Raw genomic sequence first — 25,508 nt, 5'->3', positions numbered from 1 at the left:
AACCTGGTGAATGCCCCAGCTTTCTTACAATGAGCCAGTTCTTTATTTGGGGAGTCAGGTTGGCTTTATAGAGGCTCTTTCCTTGCCTTCCACCTCTGCAACCCGGGTTCGAATCCCACCCGACTCAGCATGTGGACTAGGTTTTCAGTCCCTGTTTGATTCCATGGGTTTTCCCGGGAATGTTTATCCAGGGTTTTACCTCCCACCTCTAAAACCGAACATTTCTGCACTGTCTTATGAATTGTCATTCAATTCGGTAATTGGCACTAAATGCGCTGTTGGCTGAAAAAGTGCGCTGTTGGATGAAAAAGTTAAAAAAGCATGTCAATATACACAAAAAAGCCTAGAATTTTGTCAACCAACCAGAACTGCCTTGTCTTGCTCTGTGACTCGGCTCTTCTTCTTCCCGAAGAGATTACCCATGATGCATCAGAGAGGCCAACAACAAATCTGTACCTGGGGGATGTCACAAGATAATGTTGTATGTCAATGGTTGATCTGCACAATGGGTTGACTGCATTGTCCTAATATCAGTTTAACCTGACAGTGTCAGTGACAGTGTGTCACTGTCCCCTTGCCGAAGTGTCTTCCACCAGCATACCGTAATCACAGAAAGAAGAGGTGATCAGCTGATAAACTGACAAACCTTTATCTGGTTCCTGAATGAGACTTGGTGAAATTCAGACTTTGTTTAAGGAAGTGAAAATCAAGATGCAAGTTATATTGTATTTCGCTATCAAAGCTGGATTCAAATCCCATAGTGCGACGACCTCTAAAAAAGTAAAAGTGCAACCTGTGGTACTGCTTACTGCTGGCTTCTGAGAAGACATGCTCACAGGGGTCAAGGGTGTTAGCCCAGTGGACAATGTCTTTAGCCCAGTGGCTTTGCCTTTAGCCCAGTAGACAATGTCTTTAGCCCAGTGGCTTTGTCTTTAGCCTAGTGGACATTGTCTACATTGCACTGCAACTAACATCCAGGATATAAAGTTCTCCTGCCATAGCGACATTTTTCTCAGTAGTTTTTTCTCACATTTTTACCTGGTGGAGGCAGCTCAAATGACATTCACAAGTGCCTTGTATCCCGAATTCCAAAAAAATACTGTGTTGAAATGACTAAATACGCTCATGTATTTTCCAGGATTCCATGCAGTGCAACTCCACACTTCTGTCATGAACCATCTATCTTCATCTTGTAATATGCGTTATGGCATGCACGAAATGAATAGCAACCGACCGCCGATTACGTATGCATGGAAGAGCCGTGGGCATGAAGAAGAATAAGGCTGCGTCTGAAATCAGCTTCAAGAACTATGGCTAGGTCTGTTGTCTGCATGTTTCCATGCATTTCCAACGGAGCGAAGACCTAGCCGTACTGTAGCTCTAGACAACATAACTGAAAGAATGTGGGCTAACCTTTATAAATAGCAATGAAGGCCATTTCATGCATGCATATGCGTACTACTAGACGAACGTAGATCACTCATGAATCACAACAGAAAAAGTGGAGTTGTGCTGAATCTCCTGCAAAATGTGCAACATAGCATTTATGGAATCTGGGATACAAGGCCGTTGTGAGTGAGATTTCAGCTGCTTCTGCCAGGTATAATGTGAGGTAAAACTGTTAAAAAAATCTTGCTACAGAAAAAGGACTATATACCTTGGACGTCAGTTATATTGTAAATGAAGACAACGTCCAACCTGGGCTGGGGGTGTCTTCTACTAGTGCACCATGAAACTTCTAGTTTCCAAATATATACGCACACAGTGGGCTGAAAGGCATCGAAGAAGGCAAACTTTTCATGAGAAACCTAATCAGATTAGAGGTCATGGCTTGAAATTATTCAGGCCAGCCGTTGGGTTTGAATTGCAGGAAGAAACAGCAATCAAATGGAACGGTTTCCCAGCCAAAGGAGTAGAGGCAAAATTAATCAGCCTGTGCCCTGTCATGCCTGCTTAAAAATCAGTTCCCATCATCTGATCCCAGGCCTAAAATCACCAGATCATGCTTATGGTGTAGTCTTAGGTTGGCATAAAATCAGACAAAACCTATGTGCAACCAATAAAAAGTGGATTGTAAACTGGGGTGAAAATGATTCATTGGCCTACAGGTGTGTGATGGTCGCAAACACTCATAGCACAGCAGGACCAAACATGGTATGGAATTTGTCCGAGTAACTTGGACCCTATAAAACATTTGGACATGGTCAGACCATCAACTGTTAAGTGGTGATTCATAACACTCTAATTACAGGGATTGTGAATTTGGGGACCCTGTTCCTGTAATAGAAGGGAGATCTACCTTTTAACTTTTGGCTTACCATAGGTAGATGACTGTGACATTGTGCTCAATAACTGTACGGTTGATGTTGTGAAAAAAGGGCAGAGTTTTGAGGGAATATATGACGGGAACCTGTGGGTGTTTTAACACAACACATGGTGGAGTCAAATTTGCATGGCTGGTTTATCAGTAGGAAAGTCACATTTTCTCACAACTTACAATTTGAAGTTTCCAAAAACCAGCGTCAGGGCAATTCAGACAGTGTTGCCTTTGGTTTTGGGGGGAATGACCAGTTTTGCACAGACTGAAATGACAAAAAACTTGAGGGGTCCCCGAATTCACAATCCCCCTACAGCTGTATAGGCCTATTATAGAGAACAGGAGCGGATAAATTATTGAAACATAAGAATTAAAAAAAAATGACTTTCACTTTGCAGGTACACCATCGAATCAATCTCAAGCACCCATCCAGTAGTCGCCCCAGTGTATATCGCATTCCATGTGAATGCGGCCGAGTATACATCGGGGAAACCGGAAGGAACCTCCCCACCAGACTCCAAGAACACTGCTTGCATGGCCGACGAGGAGAATACAACTCGGCTATCATCAGCTATGCACACTCCATGAACCACCGCATCGAATGGGACAAAGCAGAACTCATCGCCCCCATCCAGAACTGGCTCCTAAGGAGAATCCGAGAAGCCACTGAGGCACCCACTACTAGCACCCGAGCAGATACCCACTCCCGGGCAGTAGGGGCCTCTATACCCGAAGCCCATGCCCCCCCAGGAGTTAGGGTCTTCTCTACCCAAAGCCATCTCCGTCCCCTCCCCCGGCATAAGGGTCCCCTTATACCCGAACCCAAGGTTTCTCGCCAATTCCAGGATCCAACACCTTCAGGCAACAGTGCACACACCGAGTCACTCAACCCGTGAATCACAATCCACGCTCCACTGCTTCGGGATTACCTTTACAACCAGCTATCCACTCCAACCCGGCACACACTGGGGAATTGCGTTAGCATAGCAGTTCTTTCCTCGCTTTGCACCAATGAGGCCCGGGTTCGAGTTCCGGCTTTGCCCAGGCTTTAAGTGATTTTGGTTTCCAGTCCATACTCGCTCTCGCAGGTTTTCTCCGGGTACTCCGGTTTCCTCCTGCGTCTAAAACTGGACCTTCTTCCTAACTCCGTAATGTGATGCTGATTAATGAAGTGTATGAATAAACGTACAGTTATTGGCACAAATAGCCTGAGTTGCTAAAAGAGCCATTAAAACAAAACAACAACAATCCGGCACACTCTCCTGAGGACGGCCAGAGCACACTGGCTGAAACGTCAAGTTAACACTCACTGGTTCTTTTAGGAACCACACATCGCCCAAAAGAGATTGATTCCATGGTATACCAGCAAACCCATTTCTCATGTCTCTTCTACCACGCAATTACATGTAGGCGTAGTAGTAGAACTTAAAATCTCACTTGACTTTCATGACTGGTGACTTTCACAACACTCAACAGTTTTTGAACTTGACAACACAACAGTTTGACCACAAATTACCTACTGAATAGCACAGATAAGAAGATCTTACATAGAGAAAAATTAAACACAGCTGCTCGAAGATAAAAGAACTTACACTTTACCGCGATGTGCTTCCTGTTTGTGTACAAGTTACAACTAAGTTTACCGATCAACGATGGTGCAGCAGAAAAGTAGTCAGTGGGTAGCAATCACGTGTAAAAGTATACAGTGAAGTCAGGGGTGCTACCTTCAATAACAGTGAAAAACAAACCTAAGTTAGAGGGCGTATTTCAATATGGCAGCCTCCAGAGAGGAAAATGTGAATTACAAAACAACTGCTAAAACGGCCGCTGGAAAACCTTGCAGGGCTTGCACGGACTTCAAATCGTTTGCAAAGTCACAAGGATTAGTCATGCCACCTGGACTGCATAATAATGTAAGTATTTTGTGAGACTAGTTGCCAGTCGGCATGGTCGGGGAATTTCGTTGGGCACGGAGCATAGGCCTAACCCTGATAACTCAAGCGTCAACCAATTCTGATGCAATACCCGAGAAGGTTTCGTTTTGCTTTGGTATGACTCTGTTTACTTTCAGAGCCATAACATATCAATATTTGATTAGAATATTGGGGAGTCAATAATTTTTAACATATTTTTTCCATCATTAAGAAACCAACACACATCTCAAAGTTTTCACAGTCTCATAGGGTTTGTGCACAGGATGTCAAGCAGCGGCTGTGTACTATGGGATTCTTTCCTAGGACTTAAAAGAGGGTGATGAAGGTGTAATGCGTCCTCTGGATACTTTATCGACTATACCATACAGGGGGAATGAGACCTAGGATTAGGAAACCATTGATGTATGACAATAGTCATGATGGGGAAACCATGAAAAGGCCCGGCGAAGAAGACCAACAGCCAAGGGCAAGTTCGATCAGCGACAAATAGTCAACCGGTGGTCAGTTTTCACCGGTAACATGTGCATTCAATATATGCCAGGCACCAGGGAAAATTGACCATTGGTTAAAAAATTGTCGTTTAACAGAACTTAATCCGAGTGTAATTGGAGGACCAAGCCTACTTCCAAAAAAAATAATAAAAAAATAAATAAAAATAAATGTAAGAGAATGGTCGAAACGAGACAATTATTGCTGAAATTGAAACAACATACATTCTTAGTAAGACTCACTTCCAAGGCGACTTGGAGGGAACTTAAAGTAGGAAATTTCACTCACCGGAGTCTTCCAAGTTGTCACTGCACACGATATACTTTCTATATTGTGCTTTAATCACGATAGTGAATCAACCATTTATGGGACAGCCTACATGACTGTATGCAGTGTTTTTCTAAATTTGCATTCTTCCGAAGTGGATAATACATCATCTCAAAATCTTCAGACCCATGTTTTGAGGGTCTTTTTTAGCCACCATACTAAAATGGCTTTCAGAAAATCTTTATATGGTAATGCATGCATTCAGATCCATTCACACATTCATTTCTGCATTGATGGTTTTTAAGAGTTTTGTGGAAGAGATGGATTGAAGATTCAAAAATAAACAAAAGAAATTAGGGTCATTCGATAAACACATGGTTTATGAGGATTTTAAAGCTAGATTCATTCACAGAAATCAGCAAGTGACGGCAAAGAGCCTGCCAGTGATCCTGAGTGCCCATTGGATCGGGAAGAGCTTGGGCGGAACACCTGGTCATTTCTGCACACCATGGCGGCGTACTACCCGGACCGGCCGACAGAGATGCAGCAGAGCGAGATGGGACAGTTCATCAACCTCTTCTCCAAGTTCTTCCCCTGCGATGAGTGCGCCGAGGATCTCAGAGAAAAGTAAGCTAATCCGGTGAGCAGGAGGTTGTGGGTGCGAGTCCCACCCAAATAGGTTCAAATGTTGGGCCTGTTTGTTTCACATGCATTTAGATAACGATCAGCGATCCTAGCGCTGGTTCACGCCATCCATTAAGTGACTTTTGGTGTCTGTAAACCAAGGACGGATCACTGATTGTGATCCAAATCCACGTGAAACAAACCGGGCCATAAAGTTTTTACTCAGGCTCCAGTTTGGATTAAGTACATTTCCTATGTGCGACTTGATTATTAAAACTTGAAATGGTCTGTGACAGTTTTGTTAAACGATTCCCAAGGTTGACACAGCTTCCTGTCCATACTTTTCGCGTAGGTTAAAGACCAACCAGCCGGATACCAGCAGCCGCCACGCCCTCTCCCAGTGGTTCTGCAGGCTGCACAATGATGTCAGCCGCAGGATAGGCAAGCCCGAGTTTGACTGCAGCAAGGTGGACGAGCGATGGCGAGATGGATGGAAGGATGGCTCCTGCGACTGGTGACCCAGGGCTCTGTGCAGGGCAGGGCCCCCTGCACGCGGAGTACCAGGCATTATGGTTTTCTCAGAACTCACCTCCATTTCAAATTTTGGCTCTCGTTCGAGAACCGTTTTGTAGGCCTTCAGTATTTGAGCCCGTTGAAAAGGCATGGCATATTATATTGTGGTGTCTGCATTTCGGAAGCAAAACACTAAATCATATTGAATTGGCATTACATCCTCAGGGACCTAAAAATAAAGCCAAAGCCACAACTGAGATGAAGTTGAGATTTGAGAAAGAGGCATAGTGCTGTGTATGATAGACTATTTAAATTTCAAAGTTGCATACACATTTTTGCAATATCAAAATTATGTATTAAAATGTATGAAAGTATTCTTAGTGTATTTGATTCAACACAGCAGAACCACAACTTTTCTGTAGACAACCCACTCATTACCGTAATTCCACTTTTGTTTCAATAATTCAGTACATTAGCGAATATTTAAAGCAGACAGTTTGCAGGGCATTTCTCAGAGTACAAATCGTCTATTCTATAATTGTCTATAACAGTTGTGAATTTCTTCTTGGAGGATCTAATCTGTGACATGGTTCTTGGATGTTTGGGGAAACATTTTCAGATTTGTAGATGTTCCCATAGCTCAGCCTATCAGATGCAGGAATTGGCCTTTCCGCGGCCCATGGCAACCAATGACATCCATCCAGCTTCTAACCTTAGACCTTTTTTTCACCAAGTCAACATGGCTAGTCCTTTGAAGTGGTAACTTTCCAGGGTACCTGCGTGGACGTGAAATTGCTTAACGTGTAGTTTTACTGTAGTGAACTATTTATTTTGAATGCAATCTTTTTTAAAGTCACATTTATTGAACACCTGATGCAGTGATGAAAAATATTAAGAGTCTGTCTCATCTAATTTTTAATTAAATATCGCATGTAAAAATATTAAATTTCTAGAAAAAGACAAATGGCCTGGCCAAGTGTTCCAATTTGTATGGGTGTGATTTTCCTTTAACAATACAGAATGCAGCCCGTTGATGCAAATGTAAGACTACTAAAGCAGGCTACTTAATTAATCTGTGTTTTTGATTTTAAAAAAATCAGGACATAAAAACATCTAAAAATCATTACAGCAAATGATACTCTCTTAAGGGATGTACATGTGCACGGGCTCTCACAAAACAGCAGAAAATGGGATTCCATGCTGGCATCTGCAAACATGAAAACTCTCTTTTTCAAAAAAGCCTTAAACCCTGCATTTGTAGGATTTTGGTCCCTGTGAATTTGAATCGCAGAGCAGGACAAAAGGCATAGCATGGAGAAAATAAGACTCGAAAGAGGTGGCGCACATGTACAAGGTCCCAACAAAAGAAGAGATTGGTCAATTTAAGACAACCGTGCATGATATTAAAAATGGGAAACAAGTGTAGCCATGGACGATAATCCACCGGCAGATTCTTAACAAAATGGCTTCAGTGCAGTAAAAAAGTAGGAAATGAAATCTGTGATTACTCTGTGCCTATCGATGCTTCAGAAAAGAATGACCACCAGTCTGTTACAGAGGCTTTGCGTGGTAGCCATCATGCAGGGTAGTTCTTTTGTTCTACAAGGAAACTTCCTTTGTGCATCACCTGTGGAACAAAAGCATTAGCCTGCAACATGGCAGTCATGCAAACCCTCCATATTGGGCATTTAAGCCCTCTAATGTTACACATGAATCTGCTATTGATAGCTCTCTGTATTTGCTTCTTGCATGGCTAAAAAACACAGGAGATCCTATCTTCTATATCGCAGGGTTCAGTCGGGTAGCATGTCCAGATTAAAGAGGTGTCTCATTGTGGGCCGCCCATGTGGGCAATTCTAGGGAAGAATAAAACATTAAGCACAGTGAAACCAAGATGGGGGGTAGAGCTTAGGAGAGCTTGACATTATGCAGAATCGTTCTGAGTGTCACCAGAGATTGGATGAAAAGCTACATGTATTTCAATGGACAGGGAGAGCTTTGCATAGACCTTACAGGGAAAAAAAGACAAAGAGATAAACACTCTGAAGAGTTACTTTGAAAGCAGAAGCAATTTTGTTGATTTCTCAAACCTTTACCCTCAAGGTAGTTTTGGTTGAGCCTCCAGAAGTCTTCCCAAATTCCCATTGTGTTGGAACCCTATGGTAGATTTTTTTGTCATTCAAGGAAAATTGCGACATCAGTCCCCATGGAAAAACAGCAGTGACTAGACTGAATGGTCCGCAATCAATGTTCTTGATTAAAATACTCAAGCCATCAAGAAATACTCACCCATGGTTGTTCAATTTCTGCCATATGATTCACCAACTGTAAAAAGAAAGTAAATGGCATCTTTGCAAACACATTCTTACACGAGGCAGAAAATTTAGCTTTGTGGGATGTTTTTACAGTCTGTTAGCAACAGAATGTGCACAAAACAATTGGACATTATTAGCTAATTTCTTGTTACAGGAACTAAATAAAAGGCAGCTAAGTATGCTGACTTCAAACATTTCCTATTTTTGTCTGTCAAGGACTGCTTTAATCCCACTGCCAACAATGCAAGAGTAATGTTCACTTACATGGGCAAAATTACATCATTTTGCTACAAGATCTGACATAACCTAGATGACTATTCCATTGTCTCCTTAAACAGAGTGGCCCCATTAGATTAACAGTGAGGCTTGAAAACATATAGCATGTCCGAAAAGTGTGGCTTGGACTTAAAATAACACCAGCAGCTATGGAAGCCACTGGCTTAGCGGCTGCAGACACTTTCCATAGACATGTGCTATTCCCAGCCAGAGCCATTCATTAGGACATAGATAAAGACTCTCCACATGGTTACTGGATCAGTTGCTAAGCTATTACTGCACATAAATTCATTCAAGAAGATGAAGTGCCAGTGTAGCGTCTCCTTCAACCCAATTGCCCAAAGAGCCAAATATTGCTTTGTCATTTAATCTCTGCTAGTCCCAAAGTATTTTGATGTGCATTTTGTCAGTCGTAACTAGTCACTACCACAGTTACTGCTCAGTAGTTGGGAATTTATTCACAAGGAAGTCATGTTTTATTGTGCTTCTAGAATCTACTTCATTTAATGTAATCTTTTAAATAGGGTGGTGCCAGACTATTTGGGGTTCCATGCCTCAAGTATATTTTTATAAAATGAAACTTCAAAAGTTTCGATAGAATTAATCACAAATTTTTAATTCTTCATCTGCGTAAATGACATTAATGTGTAATGAAGTTTAATTCCACTGCTTTCATTTTTTAACTTACTTACACATGCAAAAATGTAAGTTAACCTCGCTTTCAATTCAATATGGCCGACTTGTTAATAAGGCCGATTACATGGAATTGCTGTCACCAACAGCTATGGTCTTTCGTTCTCTTCACAGTTTTAACGTGAGGAACATTCCCTGTTTTGCAAACCTGAAAATGTAACCTAGATATAATTGGAGAGGAAACAAAATCACATACACCAACCTTTCTCATCTCTCGTTTGTCGAGTGCCGTTCCGATCATGATGGACTTGCGGCAGGCCCGTGAGGCAAACATCTGACGTACTCTGCTCGGCCGGCACATCACTCCCTATGGACATAAAGGAGATGTGAGGTGGGGGACAAGACCGACAACTGATAAGGTAAATTTAAACCCTGAGGTGGCTTGTGTATATCTGAATACCAGAATGGCCACCGCGGCAACTGTGCTCTGACTACGTCCCACAAAAACATGGACGTTTCCCATATCCTCCAAGCACATACATGTAGAGTTGCCCTTCAACTTGAGGTAAGCATTTCTTGCGATTCAGAACAACACCGTATTGATCACAGAGACATTTCATACGTGTGCACAACTCGTACGATAACATGGACAAATATAATACTCCTTGTTTGGACCTGAGAACGAAAGAGGTCCTCACAGTGCCCGAGGCGAGGCCGTTGTATATACTCACTAAGGTCCACTGAATGTTTCTCCCTTCTAAAGAAAACAACGGTTTGAGAGGAATTTGGGGGTCAGGTTGTGTTGCACAATGGTGCACAATGGAGAACAGTCAAGGATGTCATCAAAAATTGGATTGAAAAACTGTTCACAGTGTGAGTAAATTCATCTTTTTCAAACTTCCTGAAAAGAGGAACATCGACACAAATCAATGTAAACATGTGGAACCACCAGAATTATGGCCCCTGCTTCCGGATGCCTAAACAGCCCAGTCTAAAGCAAACATGGGCTTAAGCATATCAATAACAAAAATTGATTACTAACCGGGGAATCACTGAGCATGAAGATGACTTCATCGATGTCCTCCTTGCCAAATGTCCAATTCTTGCTCATGGGCAAAGATGTCAACTTGACCCTTTGGGTGGGTGTGGCTGAAAGACAAATTAAGAGTAACACTTACGAAGCGAGAAGTCAAAATTATCACCATTCTTATCAGGTGTGACTTTGTAGTCTCTTAAACCAGCAGTTCATGGAGAATAATATTTACAAAAGCTGGTGTTGCAAATTTCACAGCACAGGTCTCAGAAAAGAGGTCACAAACTGCTTGTGCAAACACTAATCAGCCAGTCCACTTTTTTGGACAGAATACAGGATTTGCATGGCTGCCATCCTACAGGCCAATCTTTTTGTTCCACAGAGGCAAAGGAGGTGCACAAAGGAGGTTCCCCTGGAAGAACTGCCTTGCAAGATGGCTGCCATGCAAAGCCTCTACTCTCATGATATTTCTTGTAAAAGTAACAATCACCTTCTGGGTCGACGTTGAAATCAAATCCATTCTTCCTGAAGATTTCCAAGTTGTCAATCAGAACGGACTCGCTCACAGCAGTCAGCTCCAATGCCATTGGTCTAGAAAACACAAGAAAACCACAGAATATAAACAGGTACCGTATTCTAAATGCTGTCACAAAAAACCTTGCAAACAAGCGCACTGATAATTGCAAAGTGTACGTAATTTTTTGTATGAACAAAAATTGGCTTAAAATTATTTGGGAAAAACTGCATTGGCTCTGATAGATCTTCAGACTGTACGAGATACATAAAGACTTGTTCTCTATGCAGCACGCGAGCTTAGTGAACAGAACATTGAAAACTTACATGAAAAATTGACAAAACTGGCTACAAAGCATGTACAGTGTTCCACAGGCCATAACTTCAAATCCCTCATGAGGATTATCATTGAACCTAATCAATTCCCCTTACAAAAATTCCCCCCCCCTTCAGTTTATATATTTCAGTTTGCTCGAGTAAAGTAGCAATTTACAGGTCTTTTTATTTCAGGAACTTGAAATACTGAAATACAAACATAAACTGAATGTACGCACCGGATAAGTTTCTGTCCTTGTAGTACTGTGTGTCTCTGCAACATCTCAAAGTTGTATTTCTCATCCGTGGCATGCTAGGTACAAACAAAAAACAACCCCATAAAAATAATGGCAGTGCATGTAATTTTCAAGACTGCTGCAAAGTGCGTTCACCAGCCTATACCGGCTCTCAGGAGGCTCCATCTTTTTTCCCCACAATTCTTCCTCAAACCATCTCAGCTCAATGCGGATATGGAATCCTTGCACAAGTGCCCCCCTCAACAGATCAAATGATTTTGTGCGCATCCCGATGAAAATGAGCTGCGTGTGTACTGTGCTGTAAGCACACAAACCAGCATGGACACCTGTTTGCCTCACTCACTGAAGCTGTCGTGGGTGGTTAAGCAACAACATGTAATGTTCTTGTGCTGTGTCCACGCTCAGGAGGCTGGATTTGATCTTGACCGATACGTGCATCGTGTTCTGTATCACGCACTGACCATGCAGCAGTGGCTGTACACTTGCCTGATCAATGATGAACAAGTCTCTATCATACTTGGCTATGATGAATCCCAGGTTGAATTGGCCTAATATCTCCATGCGTGGGAACATGTCTTTGCTGTGAGAAAAACATAAACCTTCATCAATCCGACTACAATTAAAGGGTATGAGAAGCTGTCGGCATATATACATCAATCTGCTTGAAGCAAACAAGGACGGTTGACTATGGCTAAAGATAGTAAACTGCATGTACAACTGCTTGTATGCAAACATCTCTCAAATGTTTCAGACACACCCACTACCTGACATGTTTCTTGAGTTCCTCCTCTGCGGTGCTGTTGTCCGCAGGGGTTATAACTGCCTTGAAGGTGCGATTCAAAGCTCGGGGACTGCCCTGAGAATCTAGGAATACCATGATGAGACCAAACAAAGTATGAATGTCTGACTGACTGGTACTGTGGCTATGTTCTTAAGAGAGGACTATGACTGGAAATAACGTATGCTGATATGGAAGCCACTGGCTTTTTTAGCGGCTGCAGCTACTGCCCATTGACATGTGTGATACTGTAAGCCGTAGCCAGTCTATTCAGAAACAACCGGATGTACAGATCTTTTTTCACCCCATGTGAGGGGACTGTGCTAAATGTAGACAATACCATCACGTGTGGAATGCCGTGGCCACGGTGATCGCATATATTCCTACGGGCAGCTTCAACCAAGTGCAAGCACACATGCGAATGCTGCATGCTTGACTAGTTTATCTTGAATAAGTAGATAACCATCACAACACATCGCGGTCCAGCACGAATGTGACATCACAGGAAAAAGGTCTGTCCCGCAGTATACAGGTAAACAGACAAGCAAAACAACATGAGCCAACTTCACAGTGTTACTTATCGTGGGAATGAGAAAGAGCACTGAGCAACTTTGCATGATTGGACCCTCTCCGTAGCTCTGCTAATCAACTGCGGAATTCTGCCATTATGATCAGCACTTTAATTTATACAGTGCTAGGGTAGAAATTTTTTGCTGACCAAACAAAATCGGAATCCTTAGTTACACGATTCTCCTTGCTACTCTAAGAAATACCCTAATCATCAGCTCAAAACTGTCAGCAATGGTTAATTTTTTGTAATGCTACGAAATAAAAATCAAATCTGCAATACAGCAGAGAGGGGCATCGTGTGCGTATGGACTATACCTTGTTTCTCTTTAAGCCTGCAGGACAGCATGTCCATTGAAAATGGCACCCTGACTTCCCTCCTTGATGTGGTAGCCTGAAAACTGGAGTCGTCCTTAGAACAGGCAAATAACAACATCCTCTCTCTTGTTAATGCACAAAGTTGAAAGATGTCGTGCAAGTAGCAAAATGATCTCTTGCTACTGAATGGTCGAGTTCGGGTGGCCTGTTCTTGACTCAACACGGGTTTCGCGTTCTTGCACTCCAATGGTGGGAACACGACCCAAGAACACTGTTCCTGGAACAGGTTCACGCACCCCCTCCTCGTCAGGATTTTACAGGAACACGTGGAAAAACTCGTGAGATTTGATTTTTGAAAAGCTGCAAAAACTATTGAGATGGCTTACAAAGCTGGAGACAATGGAAAGTTTTGCAAAATTAACATTAATAATTTTCCATGACAGAAATGAATTTTTTTTTTAATGGAAAAGAAGTTACCCAGTTATCCGACATTAACTCTTGAAGACTGCACAAGGATGCTGCCATGTTGCATGTTGCTTGTAACAAATAATTACCAGTGATAATAACTGGTTGTGTGTTCCCGGCATTTGAGCGGCTGACCCACGAACAACAAATCGAGCTGTTCGTGAACAAACGAGAACAAGTCGCCCGAACTCAGCAAATGAGTTCAACCATGCACTGAAAATTCTTAACAACTGTAATATCAAATGTTCTTTAAAATCTCTCACTCTTCAGAGCACAATAAAAAAGCTAGAGGTGAACAATCCACATCTTGACAAAAACAAAAGCCTCTTGATCATGACAGTTAACTGTACTTAACAGGCATGCAACTTGGAAGAAACAAAAAATGAGGAAACTCCAATTTTTGCAACAATTTGTGTAGTATTTTTCAATTTTCAATGGCCCATGTCTGAAGTGAAAAACAAGGAAATCAGCGGATCCGAGGAAAAGTTGCATGTCTGACTTATTTAGTCGTAACATGTTTAAAAACTCAACAAGAAAATTAATTAGCAGTTAATGTTCGAGAGATATTCGGTAGATTCTCACCATTACAATTACTCTCTGCTGACTTCTTGTTTCATCAGATGTAGTCCTTTCATCTTCTGTTTTCACAGGAAGTCCTACATTTTCTTCACCAGATCTTGGACTTGATGTTTCATTTTGCAAAATGGCACCTATATGATTGCCTTGTAACTCGTCATGTTTTGTGTCAGAGCTGGCTGTCTGGATTCTGTCAACGTGTTTCTCTGAAACCTTTTCCAAGTTGCTGTCAAGAGTTGGGCTGCCATCTTGTTTGAGGTCACTGTCAGGAGAGATTTCTTCAGACAGGCTGTTGGTCGTTGGCAAGGTTAGACTAATTTCTTCACACTTTGTGGGATCTGAGAATCCTTTTGTGTTGGTTTCAATGCGACTCCTGTGGTCAGTACTCAGTTGCTCATTTATTGACTCATTTGGGTCACCATCTGAGTCGTATTTTTTGTCAGTTTGCGCAACCTTTCCAACACAAGTGTCTTCATCAGTCGTAACTTCTGTAAAATTCTCTTCACACTGAGAAGAATTATCTTCACTAGTCCTGGTAAGCTGATGAGTTTCACTGGTGTGATTTTGTAGCGTAGAGGGAAGACTTTGCGATGTTCTAGCTGGTGCCGTGACTGACCTTTTCAACAGGAAGGCATCCAACCTCGGTTCTGAAAAAAGGAATGAAGGACAAAAATCAGTTGCAGAGCTGTTGAGTCCATTCTTATAATTCAACTTGTCTAGATTTTTTTCTAGCCAAAATTAACAGGTCTGATTGGATAAAACAGGGAGAATTCTCAACTTAGCTTCAAACTATTTTGTTCTGGGTAAGACTTGAAACTGTGCATGGTAGAGATAGACTGAAGAGAAGGCTTGCAATAACAGCATGTGGAAAGATCTCTTTTGGACGAGGTACGGTTTTGATAAGAACTGTTGAGTGTGAACTTGACGTTTCGACCAGTGGGCAGTACTGCATTCTAACTTACACTTGTAAAGCTGTTGCACTAGAAAATTGTGTTAGAAAATGTTACATGTGAGCTAGGGTGCTCTTGAGGAATCCTTGGTGTCCTTACCAGAGATGATTAATAATAATGATAATAATATTACATGCCAGTGTTTTCAATGGTTCTAAAAATGAGGTTCTTCTTTGGAACTCACGTTTGGATGGTCTTGGTTCTGCTTCTTTGCAACTACTATCAGCGCTGCTGCCTGCATGTGAAAAAGACCTGAAAATAACATGAGAAAATGTGCAAAGATTCATCACATCACTGAATGGACGCTTGTTCTGAGACAAACTATGACTAGCAAGTCTGTCTACATTGACCAGGCAAAGATTTATCGCATCACTGAATGGACGCTTGTTCTGAGACAAACTATGACTAGCAAGTCTGTCTACATTGACCAGGCAAAGATTCATCACATCACTGAATGGACGCTTGTTCTGAGACAAACTATGACTAGCAAGTCTGTCTACATTGACCAGGCAAAGATTTATCACATCACTGAATGGACGCTTGTTCTGAGACAAACTATGACTAGCAAGTCTGTCTACATTGACCAGGCAAAGATTTATCACATCACTGAATGGACGCTTGTTCTGAGACAAACTATGACTAGCAAGTCTGTCTACATTGACCAGGCAAAGATTCATCACATCACTGAATGGACGCTTGTTCTGAGACAAACTATGACTAGCAAGTCCGTCTACATTGACCAGGCAAAGATTCATCACATCACTGAATGGACGCTTGTTCTGAGACAAACTATGACTAGCAAGTCTGTCTACATTGACCAGGCAAAGATTTATCACATCACTGAATGGACGCTTGTTCTGAGACAAACTATGACTGGCAAGTCTGTCTACATTGACCAGGCAAAGATTCATCACATCACTGAATGGACACTTGTCCTGAGACAAACTATGACTAGCAAGTCAGTCTATATTGACCAGTTCTGCCAGGAATTGACGCTAGCTCACCCGAGTTATTAAAAAGCTCTGTGCTCATCTGATTCCCAGACAATAAAAGCAGAAGGAAGTAGACAAACTGTACCTTTGTGATCAAGTACCTCTCCAACAGTGAAGAGGTGAGATAAGCCCAGGCGTAAAATATTTTAAAGCATGACCTCCTGCTGAAGAGGCCCACCTTTTTAATCCAGCAAGTGTCCCTTTGAGGCCTCTGTAGTCTGGTTGACATCCTTCAGCTGTTGCTCCTGTGCTTAGTGATGGTCTAATGATCGGGCTGGACACTCCTCCTGTCTCAGTCTTTCCACGGTTGGTCCCTAATGAGGACTTGATCTGAGAGTTCAGGTCATAGAGGGCAGACCGCGGCTCAAACATCAGCTGTAACGAAGCCTAAACAGGCAAGAGATAAGAAAAAGGAGAAGAGAAACTATGCGGCCTTGCAAGTCAAGTTCCTTGAGCACAATAGCAGAGATCACCATAAGAAATGTGACATCACTGATACCTGTACAGATTACACAAAGGCCCATTTAAAATTCACCAGCATTTTTATAAGGTATAACAAAATTGGTGAATTTTCCTCAACTTTTTTCCCAGAAGATTTTTTATCGTCATAAGAACTTATCGTCAGTTATTTTGACCTGACTATTTCAATCTCCTGCAACTGACAAATGATGACAATGTCCGTTTTCCCAAAGAAGATACGGGACTCAATTCATACATTGTTTTTACCTTCAGCATAGCTAACAAGCTCTTTTCTTCAAGAACAAAAATCTTCCGTTTGTCTGGTGTTACATTCACATCCACAGACTCTGCAACAAGACACAACAAAGATTACTTCAAATTTTCACCCTAGAATAGAAGAGGAATATACTTCAGCAATAAACAAAAATGAATACATTTTAAACAATTTAAGATTTCCAACAAGTTTCCGACCAACTTTTTCTTAATTCTGAGCATCTTTTTCTTTCTCTTATAATTCCTGTCAGATCTATTAACTCTAGCTCCCCTGAGATGTATGTAACATCATATTGAAATCAGAGGATTTGGGACTGTTAAGGATATTGACAAAAATCCATATGTAGTCGAACTACTTTTAGATGGCCTAGCCTTAAACCACAATGTTTGTATCCCCTGAGGGCTGCTTTGCCCAGAATAGGGAAGGTTAAATTTTGGCAGACTTATGCCGAAAGCAATATGAAAACAAAGGAGAAAAAAGAGAAGATCCACCTGAGATTCTATGCTGTTCCGCTTTCTTTATCAAATCAATTAAAATAAATGATTATTATCAAGAGGATACAAGTCACTGCACTGATGGGCCACGTCTCCGTGGCTTATCCTTAGCTGTGTACTCCTGCCAAATGGACCACCACGGCATCATGACAATATCAGCACACTGTAGATACACGAAGGAGCATGCAACAACCGACAACCACCACGTCCAAAGTCAGTGAGGACAACGAGAAAGTGTGACTGATGCAGACTGCGCTGCATTTATTTGCCAGAGCATCTGGACAGAATTCTTATGCAAATGATCTGCGGCTTGGTGGAGTCCCTCCATCAATGGGGTCTCTCCACATACATACCACATGAACTTGCTACTGACAATCTGACATAGTCATTTCTATAAGTAGTGCTACTTTTAGCTAGAAAGCTCAGTACCTTTGGCGAGGGAGATATCCAGAACCACAAATGGGTACTGATGACGGTTGTACATGTGATACACCTCGTTCACAAGCTTGGAGACCTGAAGGTGTGGACACAACACTTAATTTGTCAATGGAAAAAAATGGACAAATGAGAGAAATAAACTTTGCGGTGATTGGAAGCGGCAGTCTAAACCACCAAGATGGCAGACATGGGGACCATGACATCATACGCAAACCATGAGTGTAGTCAATGAGTGCTCAGATTGGTTTATGCCATTTACGTCTGCGGCAACTCTAACCCACGATGGGTAACACAATAATGGGTATTCCTGGGCCCCTTTCAATAAGATACAGAGTACTTTACATTATTACTACCCCCGCTCATCGTGCTCTTTACTTTGGAGAAGTTGCCCTGTCTCCTGGTTATGTTATAGTCACAACTGTTGGTTGGTTACTCCTTGGGATGTTTCCATGGTTATCTTTACCTTTGCAAAGTCGCATGGTCTCTTGTTGATATAGTAGTACTGTCTGTCAGAACTACTCCGTCCTTGTCCGTGGTCACTCTTGGAAATGTAGCCTGTAAGTCTGAACGATCACATGACAATAAGTTGCCAACAGAGGCAATTTGGCAAGCAGCCGTCCTTCTTCTGATTGCCCAAACCAGCAGGGGAAATAAACGGATTTGGGGTCAAATATTTGAAAATATGAATATTCAGCACAAGTTGGATCCACTTTTCAGCCCATTGTAACTTTTGTGAAATCTACTTTCTGATTCTGTTTAATTATGATAACTTGCAATGAAGGTCAAAAAAACTTACGAATGGGACCTATGATAACATTGGCATATAATTTCAGCTAGAAAGATCATCATCACAACATTTTCACAGATCTTTACCACAATCGTTACAATTAACAATGCTGGTTAACGGTTGGCTTATTCTCCGTGTAACAACAAAGTTGGTAGTAGCTTCACTGTAAAGATCATGGCTTAGCTACTGCTGAACTACAAAATGCGCTTGCTACTAGCACATGATTCTGTGTCACAGTAGTGATTTGACGCTTATGATAAAGAGGGCCATAACATGGGGCCCTAGCATTAACATGACAATATGAATCCCTTTTCAAATATCTTCAGACAACCTGATTGAAAGTAGGAGGGTTTTAACAGGGAAACTAATGTCCTCACTTGAAGAGCTTGTCTTGGAGTTGGTGCTCTGTTATTCCGTATTCTTCACACTGTTCAGCATTTGGAGATGTTTGGGAAAATTCCAGCAAACTTTGAAGCTGTAAAGAAAAGCAAGAACATGTGAACCTTTTTCATTCTTGTAAGTTGTGATTGCTAAAGAATTCAAACTTTGACAAGCTGCAAATTCAAAATTGCATTGTCAACATCCAAACTCCAAGAACTGGGACATTTAATTGCTGTTTGGGCAATTTTGTACTGAGATGTGAGGACTTTCAATGTCCTCGGAACGTTTTTGGTCCCCCTAACTACTCTCGTGTAACACATGCGAGGTCCCAACGAATACAGGAAAGTATTTGGGTTCAACTATGCCTTATGTCTCAGTGAACATGCTAGACAAGAGAAACCGTGTGTAATCTTTCTCCTACTTACCTGCTTTGGTCCAAAAACATTGGCTATGTTCTCTTTCAACAGTGCGTTGCCGCTTGTTGACAGAACCGGAGAGCGTTTTCTGCATACAGGAACAAAGAATGATACAGAATCACGTAAATTTGACGCAACAGATTAAACTTTATTTGTAAGCAACTGACGGCATTCAGCCACAGATCTTGATCAAACTTACCCCTGATAAAAGTTAGACAGCAATTCTTATCTGATGATTCACATCAACCTGATGATTCACATCAACCTGATGATAGTGACAACGAACTACCAACCACTTCATCGACAAGAATGACTCTCAAGCTGCTTGAAAAATGCTAAGCGATAGCATATCAACTCAGCGGTACAGTACAACCATCTTGCTAAGGATATTGATAACACTGTCAGACAGACAGCTCCTTTGAAAATGCTAAGCGATATCAAACTCAGCAGGACTGTATAAGCATCTTGCGAAGGATATTGATTACACTGTCAGACTGACAGCTCCTTTTGAAAATGCTAAGCGATATCAAACTCAGCAGGACTGTGCAACCATCTTGCGAAGGATATTGATTACACTGTCAGACTGACAGCTCCTTTTAAAAATGCTAAGCGATGGCATTTCAACTCAGCAGGACCGTACAACCATGTTACTAAGGATATTGATAACACTGTCAGACAGACAGCTCCTTTTGAAAATGCTAAGCGATATCAAACTCAGCAGGACTGTGCAACCATCTTGCTAAGGATATTGATTACACTGTCAGACTGTGTTGTAGTTCAGATTATCACAAGCTCCTAAAAGTCCATTACAAGTCATCCAGTCTCAAGTCGAGTCAACAGCTCTTCATGTGAGCTGTGACAAAAGCATTCCAATATCACAGCTCACTATAACTTGTGACTGGTCTTGTAAAAGGACTCGCGACTGGACTTATGAAGGGACTGATGAGAACTCAACCACAGCCTCATTGACAGAGCAGGGATCTCTTCTCTAGTGCTACCCTCCAAGCACTCACCCTTTCCCAACTTGGTTGGTGCATGTCAGCTTGACACCTGAGCTGATGATACCGTAGGCCTGCAGCAATTGAACCATCTTCGTAAACTCCTAAAAATAAAACACAGTGAAATGAATAATAACAAATAACTAAAGAAACCAAAAAACTTCATATTCATTTTGAAGCTACAATTTCAAACATTTAATTGTTTGCTGATATTTAAAAAAAATTTGTTGTCCAGAAATCTGGACTTTGGTTACACAAAACAGTGTCACTGTATTACAATACAGATTTGCATAGCACAGTGCTGTATCGCTGAATAGTTGTGTCATATTGGTGATATTTATCGATAAAATGATGGATTAAAGACTTCAGGTATTATAATACTCCCACCACTTAGAATTGGAAGGATATATATCATAAAACTATATTCTTGTATTTTCGTGTCTCAATTTTTATTGATATCAAACTTCCTTGACAAATCAATGGATTAAATGCTTTTGGTATACTCCCCAACTCAGAGTAGGAAGGACCAACCTTCTTCAAATGCCGGAGGAATTCCTTGTGTCTGACAGGCAGGGTGGAGAAAAGATTCTGTAGCGTGACCGTCGTTCCAGGCTGGTACAGAAACAAACGAGAAAGCATCAAATAGTTCTCAGTGAAGTAGTCAAGACCACTTAAGACCTTCACAAGACCACACATGACTGGCACAAGAACAATACAAGACCTCCAGTCTGAATTCAAGCCACAAGCTATTCAAATGAACTGCAACAAATGCATTCCTTTGTCATTGTTCACACTGCTGCTTGTGACCGGTCTTGTGTCTGGTCTTGTGACTGGTCTTGTGTCTGGTCTTGTGGCTGGTCTTGTGTCTGGTCTTGTGTCTGGTCTTGTGGCTGGTCTTGTGTCTGGTCTTGTGTCTGGTCTTGTGTCTGGTCTTGTGACTGGTCTTGTGTCTGGTCTTGTGGCTGGTCTTGTGTCTGGTCTTGTGTCTGGTCTTGTGGCTGGTCTTGTGTCTGGTCTTGTGTCTGGTCTTGTGTCTGGTCTTGTATTTAGTCTTGTGTCTGGTCTTGTGACTGGTCTTGTGTCTGGTCTTGTGTCTGGTCTTGTATTTAGTCTTGTGTCTGGTCTTGTGTCTGGTCTGGTATCTGGTCTTGTATCTAGGCCGTTTTCCAATACTCAACTTCGTCTCCGTCTCGGGCTTTGTGTAGGAAACCAATCCTCGATTGTGGGCCTGAAGCGTTTCAATTAAATTGAAATACTGTAATGTTTGGCTCTTTTGCATCTTACTTGATATTTTGTGGCACTATCAGATTTATTACTGCACTTACAACCTCAAAGCCGGGTAGTAAAAAACAGTTGAAGCCTGAGACGGAGCCCAAGTCGAGTACTGGAAAACGGCCCTAGTCTTGTGGCTGGTCTTGTGTCTGGTCGTGTGCCTGGTCTTGTATCTAGTCTTGTGGCTGGTCTTGTGGCTGGTCTTGTGGCTGGTCTTGTGGCTGGTCTTGTGTCTGGTCTTGTGCCTGGTCTTGTATCTAGTCTTGTGTCTGGTCTTGTGCCTGGTCTTGTATCTAGTCTTGTGGCTGGTCTTGTGTCTGGTCTTGTGATGGTCTTACTACAACACTGATACTTCTACATGTATCTCTCAACATCAACATGTTTGACATACATGAAAGGCTACCTGGATCGTCAATAGTTTGAAGACAGAGCAAACTTTTCAACAACTACTTTTATTCTGAGCCATATTCGGTAATAATGCCTAGTTATGCTGCACAGTAACATCGAGGATTCCTTCAGGAGGCCCTACATCATGCCTATGAAATGCTACAGGCAAAAAGTTTTGCCCTTTGCCGATATCAGTTAAATGTTTCTGTATACTTAGCACTTTTCAAGAGTTAGTGAGAAAAAACCTCAGAAAAGCCCTGTTTGAGCTCAGCATATATGCTTGGAAGCTTGGCCGGTTCAAGTCTGACATAGTGGCAAGTTCCACAAACAACGACATTTTGGGTGAGAATTGAACTGTTTTAAATACCTGTCTTGGACAAAGCGTCTGCTTGATCAGCCTGCCGTTGTGGTCGTACTCCAACCTGCTACCCACACTTGCCGACTTGTGGCAGGTAACGATGGTCATATCACTAGTGCGCAAAAGAATACAGTACAACGAGCAAGCTCAGTCATTCAACTGTCCGTGTAGTCATCCAGGCTTAACCATTCTCACTTTGGAATATCACAACCGAAAAAGAAATTCCAATCTGTTAGGCCAACGGTAAATATTACTGTGTCTATGTCCTTTCTGCGTGAAGAAGTTAAAACATATTGAACTATACAATTTACATATGGGCTGTAGAAAGTAAGTGCAAAACAAGTAATTAAAAAACTCCAAAACAGAGAATTTAATGGTGACAAGTTTTGTTGTTTAGCTGTTATGTAAGAATCTGTACAGGCGGCCAAGGCTTGCCAGTGTAGCCTCACTTTGATACCAGACTAGCCTCACTTTGAAACAACCATGCAGAGCCCATAGCATGTTGAGGCCCTTTTTCCCCTGAACTGAACCAACCTGGTTGTTCAGCGTCCCTTCAATTATATTCAACTTTCTGCTTTGTTAATTACCTCAGGGCACACAGGGAGCTCAAAGCTTCCCCACGGAATCCAAATGTGTCGACGCTGGTGAGGTCTGAGAAATCCCTCAGTTTGGAGGTATGGTGCTTCAGGGCTGTAATGGAGCAAGACCGAAAAACTGTGCATCAAACCCAACCCTGCTGAATGCACCAAGTTTACAATGGGTGTACAAATTTAATTTTGTTAAATCAAATCAATGATTTTGTTGCAACGAGCAGCCAACAGGAGAATCCACGGCAATTCCGAGACAAGGAAAGTTAGTCCAATTGAAGTATGGGACTTTCAGATCCTGTGGTGGCTGGTAGGCTAAGACACTGAGGCTGCTTAACCTTGGAGAGAGTTGACCTGTCGGATCTTGCGACGATAATCAGATTTCTCACTTTGACAACCATCGTATGCGTGTTGTTACACATAGAGTGTTTGTACAGTAGCTAAAGTAAGTACATGAGTGCTATGAAGGTACCAGATTAAGAGTAGAAATCATAAAGGACATTCAATGATGAAGTGAGAAAGCAGACAAGAGAACGCAAGGCTTGGCATTAAGGACAATCATTTATTTTCATTCCGCAGACAAGCAGTACACTTCTCGCCTTCTAATTCTGTGGCCCAGGTTCGACTCCCACCCCAGTTGACATGCTATTTGAGATTTTTTTTCATTGCCAGCCTGACTATGTGGTTTTCCACCTTGAATATACCTTGAATTTTTCTTCCACCTATAAAACAGAACAGACCTCAATCATTTCACAGGCTTCCTCAAGCTTGTAGGGCTGGGAAGCAGTTCCAAGAATCCTCGGTTTTTATTGGCAGACATCAAACGCATCAATGACAAAATAAATAAATTAACTTGTTATACAGAGCAGTATCTTACTTAGTCCCTGGAAGTTGCTCTCCTCTACTCCCGAGCCATTGTCTGTAACCTCAACGATATCTGAGCCATGTTCCTTCAGACGGATGTCTACAAGTTCAATGAAGTTGAAGAAAATAAGGACATGAGAATCAGTGTTGTGGTTAATTCCATCACAACTCCTTTCACAAGTCCCTCTAAAGTCCTCTCACAAGACTAGTCATAAGTAACAGCGTGGACAACGACAAACGAATGTTTTTGTCCAAGTTCATTTGAACAGCTGTGTGACTGGAAACCAGACTGGATGATCTGTGATGGACTCGAAGTCCTTTGATACTGGGATCCACACTTGATGGCCATTACCCCAGAATGTACAGTGCCCTTGCAAAGACTCCATTTGATTTGCATAGGGGTAATTCCAGAAACTAGGGGTCCAAAAGTGTGACATTTTTGTGTACCTGTTACATGTGACCTTTGTTATTTGACATGGAAATATCACCTGAATTGAATTTGAACTACTACTATTTGTTTGGCAGGTAATTTGCATTAATTCATCACTCTTTGAAATTAGAAAATGTGTTCTGAACTTATAAAATCATTTGTGAGATGTGACTGGGACACAAAAAAATGGACCCTTAATTTCTGGAATTACCCATATTACATGCTGGACACATGTGGATCTGTGTAATTGCTTGATTTAGGAAATCTGGCAATCCTGTCACAAGCAGTTGACTGCCTTTTCTAATTCATCGCTTTAAAACGGGAAAGCAAAGTCAGAGTTTTTGTACAGGACTGGCTGATGGCACAGTGCGACTGTGGTTGACAGTAGCACATTCATCCAAAACAACATCCATATATAGTACATGTACTAGGCCTATGTAGCAATAAGAGAAAGCGTTCAGCCAAAAGGGATGTCGCTGCTAGCTGCCAAACCTCCCTCACATTGTCACATGTGGAGTTCAATGTAAAGACATGACAACTATCAATATCCTAGATCTGCAAATGTGGCAGGAAAGTCGATAATGTTATATCATAAAGGTAGGCCTACCTATGTTTGTGGCACCAGCGTCCAGTGCATTCTCCACCAGCTCCTTAATGGCAGTGGCTAGATTGAGGACAACCTGTCCAGAGCAGATCCGATGCACTGACTGCCTGTCGATGGCTTTGACACTTCCAGCCATCATACTGAATCACCAAGGAATGAAATGATGCTTGGGCCTGTTACTGTTAGGCCTAAGCGCAAGCATGCGGCAAGTGGCTGGAGTAAATTCAAAACTCAAAAGGTTTCATGACTTTGGTCAACTTAAACATGTTAGAATTTATAATTTAACATGACCGATCCCGTCCAAAATCGAAAGAGAGAAATACTAACGCTCCACTCAGTAGAGCTAATTTTAACCCAATCACATAACTGTCCTTCAAAATGAAAGAAATTCAAACAACAGGCAGATCTCTGCTGAATTCTTGTCAAAAGCATGTGTTTTACTTTTATGGATACCAAAAATGTCTGCACTTACTTACCTCGGCCTTCATAGTACATGTACCTCTGTACTGAAATCAAAGCAGTCGACGTACAGGTTACCAAGTTTCCCGGGTATCCTCAATCAATATTATTATTTACAATAATAATTTACTCCAAGATTTACATAGGTTAAATTTAATTTGAGGGAAA

The 25,508-nt window shown here is 41.8% G+C and overlaps 3 protein-coding genes across 8 annotated transcripts in view; 1 reads left to right on the top strand and 2 right to left on the bottom strand.

Annotated features, from left to right (window-relative positions):
- The window catches only part of chmp6 (charged multivesicular body protein 6), a 30,212-nt gene extending 26,201 nt beyond the window's left edge, over window positions 1–4,011 (bottom strand). For 2 of the 5 annotated variants that reach the window (XM_022235701.2, XM_022235703.2), the window contains exons 1-2: window positions 3,910–4,011; window positions 364–456 (exon numbers count right to left, since the gene is read on the bottom strand). In XM_022235701.2, coding sequence (XP_022091393.1) covers window positions 364–423 — 60 coding nt within the window. In that variant the 5' untranslated portion in view covers window positions 424–456; window positions 3,910–4,011. Of the gene's footprint in view, window positions 1–363; window positions 457–3,246; window positions 3,266–3,833; window positions 3,852–3,909 lie in introns of those variants that run through there. The other 3 variants (XM_022235702.2, XM_087139509.1, XM_087139510.1) reach the window with 3 other exon arrangements.
- A 53-nt stretch (window positions 4,012–4,064) lies between these two features.
- gfer (growth factor, augmenter of liver regeneration) lies at window positions 4,065–7,108 on the top strand. Its single transcript, XM_022235785.2, has 3 exons — window positions 4,065–4,230; window positions 5,420–5,634; window positions 5,984–7,108. Exons 1-3 carry the CDS (start codon window positions 4,090–4,092, stop codon window positions 6,147–6,149), a joined length of 522 nt encoding a protein of 173 aa, XP_022091477.1. The 5' UTR covers window positions 4,065–4,089; the 3' UTR covers window positions 6,150–7,108.
- Window positions 7,109–7,208: 100 nt separating this feature from the next.
- On the bottom strand, window positions 7,209–25,446 carry pms2 (PMS1 homolog 2, mismatch repair system component). 2 transcript variants are annotated; one of them, XM_022235782.2, is made up of 24 exons: window positions 25,358–25,446; window positions 24,885–25,021; window positions 23,861–23,947; window positions 22,984–23,086; window positions 22,406–22,508; window positions 20,911–20,991; window positions 20,395–20,483; window positions 19,391–19,469; window positions 18,962–19,059; window positions 18,261–18,360; window positions 17,789–17,873; window positions 16,859–16,938; window positions 16,311–16,519; window positions 15,325–15,392; window positions 14,197–14,837; window positions 13,150–13,243; window positions 12,251–12,350; window positions 11,973–12,066; window positions 11,469–11,542; window positions 10,892–10,992; window positions 10,411–10,517; window positions 9,631–9,735; window positions 8,434–8,469; window positions 7,209–8,000 (listed from the first exon to the last, which is right to left on the bottom strand). In XM_022235782.2, exons 2-24 carry the CDS (start codon window positions 25,018–25,020, stop codon window positions 7,938–7,940), a joined length of 2,733 nt encoding a protein of 910 aa, XP_022091474.2. In that variant the 5' UTR covers window position 25,021; window positions 25,358–25,446; the 3' UTR covers window positions 7,209–7,937. The 2 variants fall into 2 exon arrangements, with proteins under 2 accessions (XP_022091474.2, XP_022091476.2); XM_022235784.2 differs by lacking the exon at window positions 25,358–25,446 and having other exon boundaries at window positions 24,885–25,342.
- Window positions 25,447–25,508: the final 62 nt, after the last annotated feature.

This window comes from Acanthaster planci, linkage group LG07 (assembly GCF_054643075.1).
Source record: "Acanthaster planci isolate LZ-2023a linkage group LG07, COTS_SCS, whole genome shotgun sequence".
NCBI classification, from domain to species: domain Eukaryota; kingdom Metazoa; phylum Echinodermata; class Asteroidea; order Valvatida; family Acanthasteridae; genus Acanthaster; species Acanthaster planci.
The sequence above is the reverse complement of the archived record's forward strand: the minus strand, read 5'-3'. Positions and strand labels throughout refer to the sequence as shown.

What these genes read in the sequence shown, in the direction of transcription:
- gfer (XM_022235785.2), top strand. Translation starts at nt 4,090, where the DNA reads ATGGCAGCCTCCAGAGAGGAAAATGTGAATTACAAAACAACTGCTAAA. An exon ending in CACCTGGACTGCATAATAAT is followed by an intron (nt 4,231 to 5,419) that starts GTAAGTATTTTG and finishes ATTCATTCACAG; the next exon opens with AAATCAGCAAGTGACGGCAA. An exon ending in GCCGAGGATCTCAGAGAAAA is followed by an intron (nt 5,635 to 5,983) that starts GTAAGCTAATCC and finishes CTTTTCGCGTAG; the next exon opens with GTTAAAGACCAACCAGCCGG.
- pms2 (XM_022235782.2), bottom strand. Translation starts at nt 25,020, where the DNA reads ATGATGGCTGGAAGTGTCAAAGCCATCGACAGGCAGTCAGTGCATCGG. An exon ending in ATGTTTTTGGACCAAAGCAG is followed by an intron (nt 19,060 to 19,390) that starts GTAAGTAGGAGA and finishes TTTTCTTTACAG; the next exon opens with CTTCAAAGTTTGCTGGAATT. An exon ending in AGCAGAGAGTAATTGTAATG is followed by an intron (nt 13,244 to 14,196) that starts GTGAGAATCTAC and finishes GCCTGTTCTAAG; the next exon opens with GACGACTCCAGTTTTCAGGC.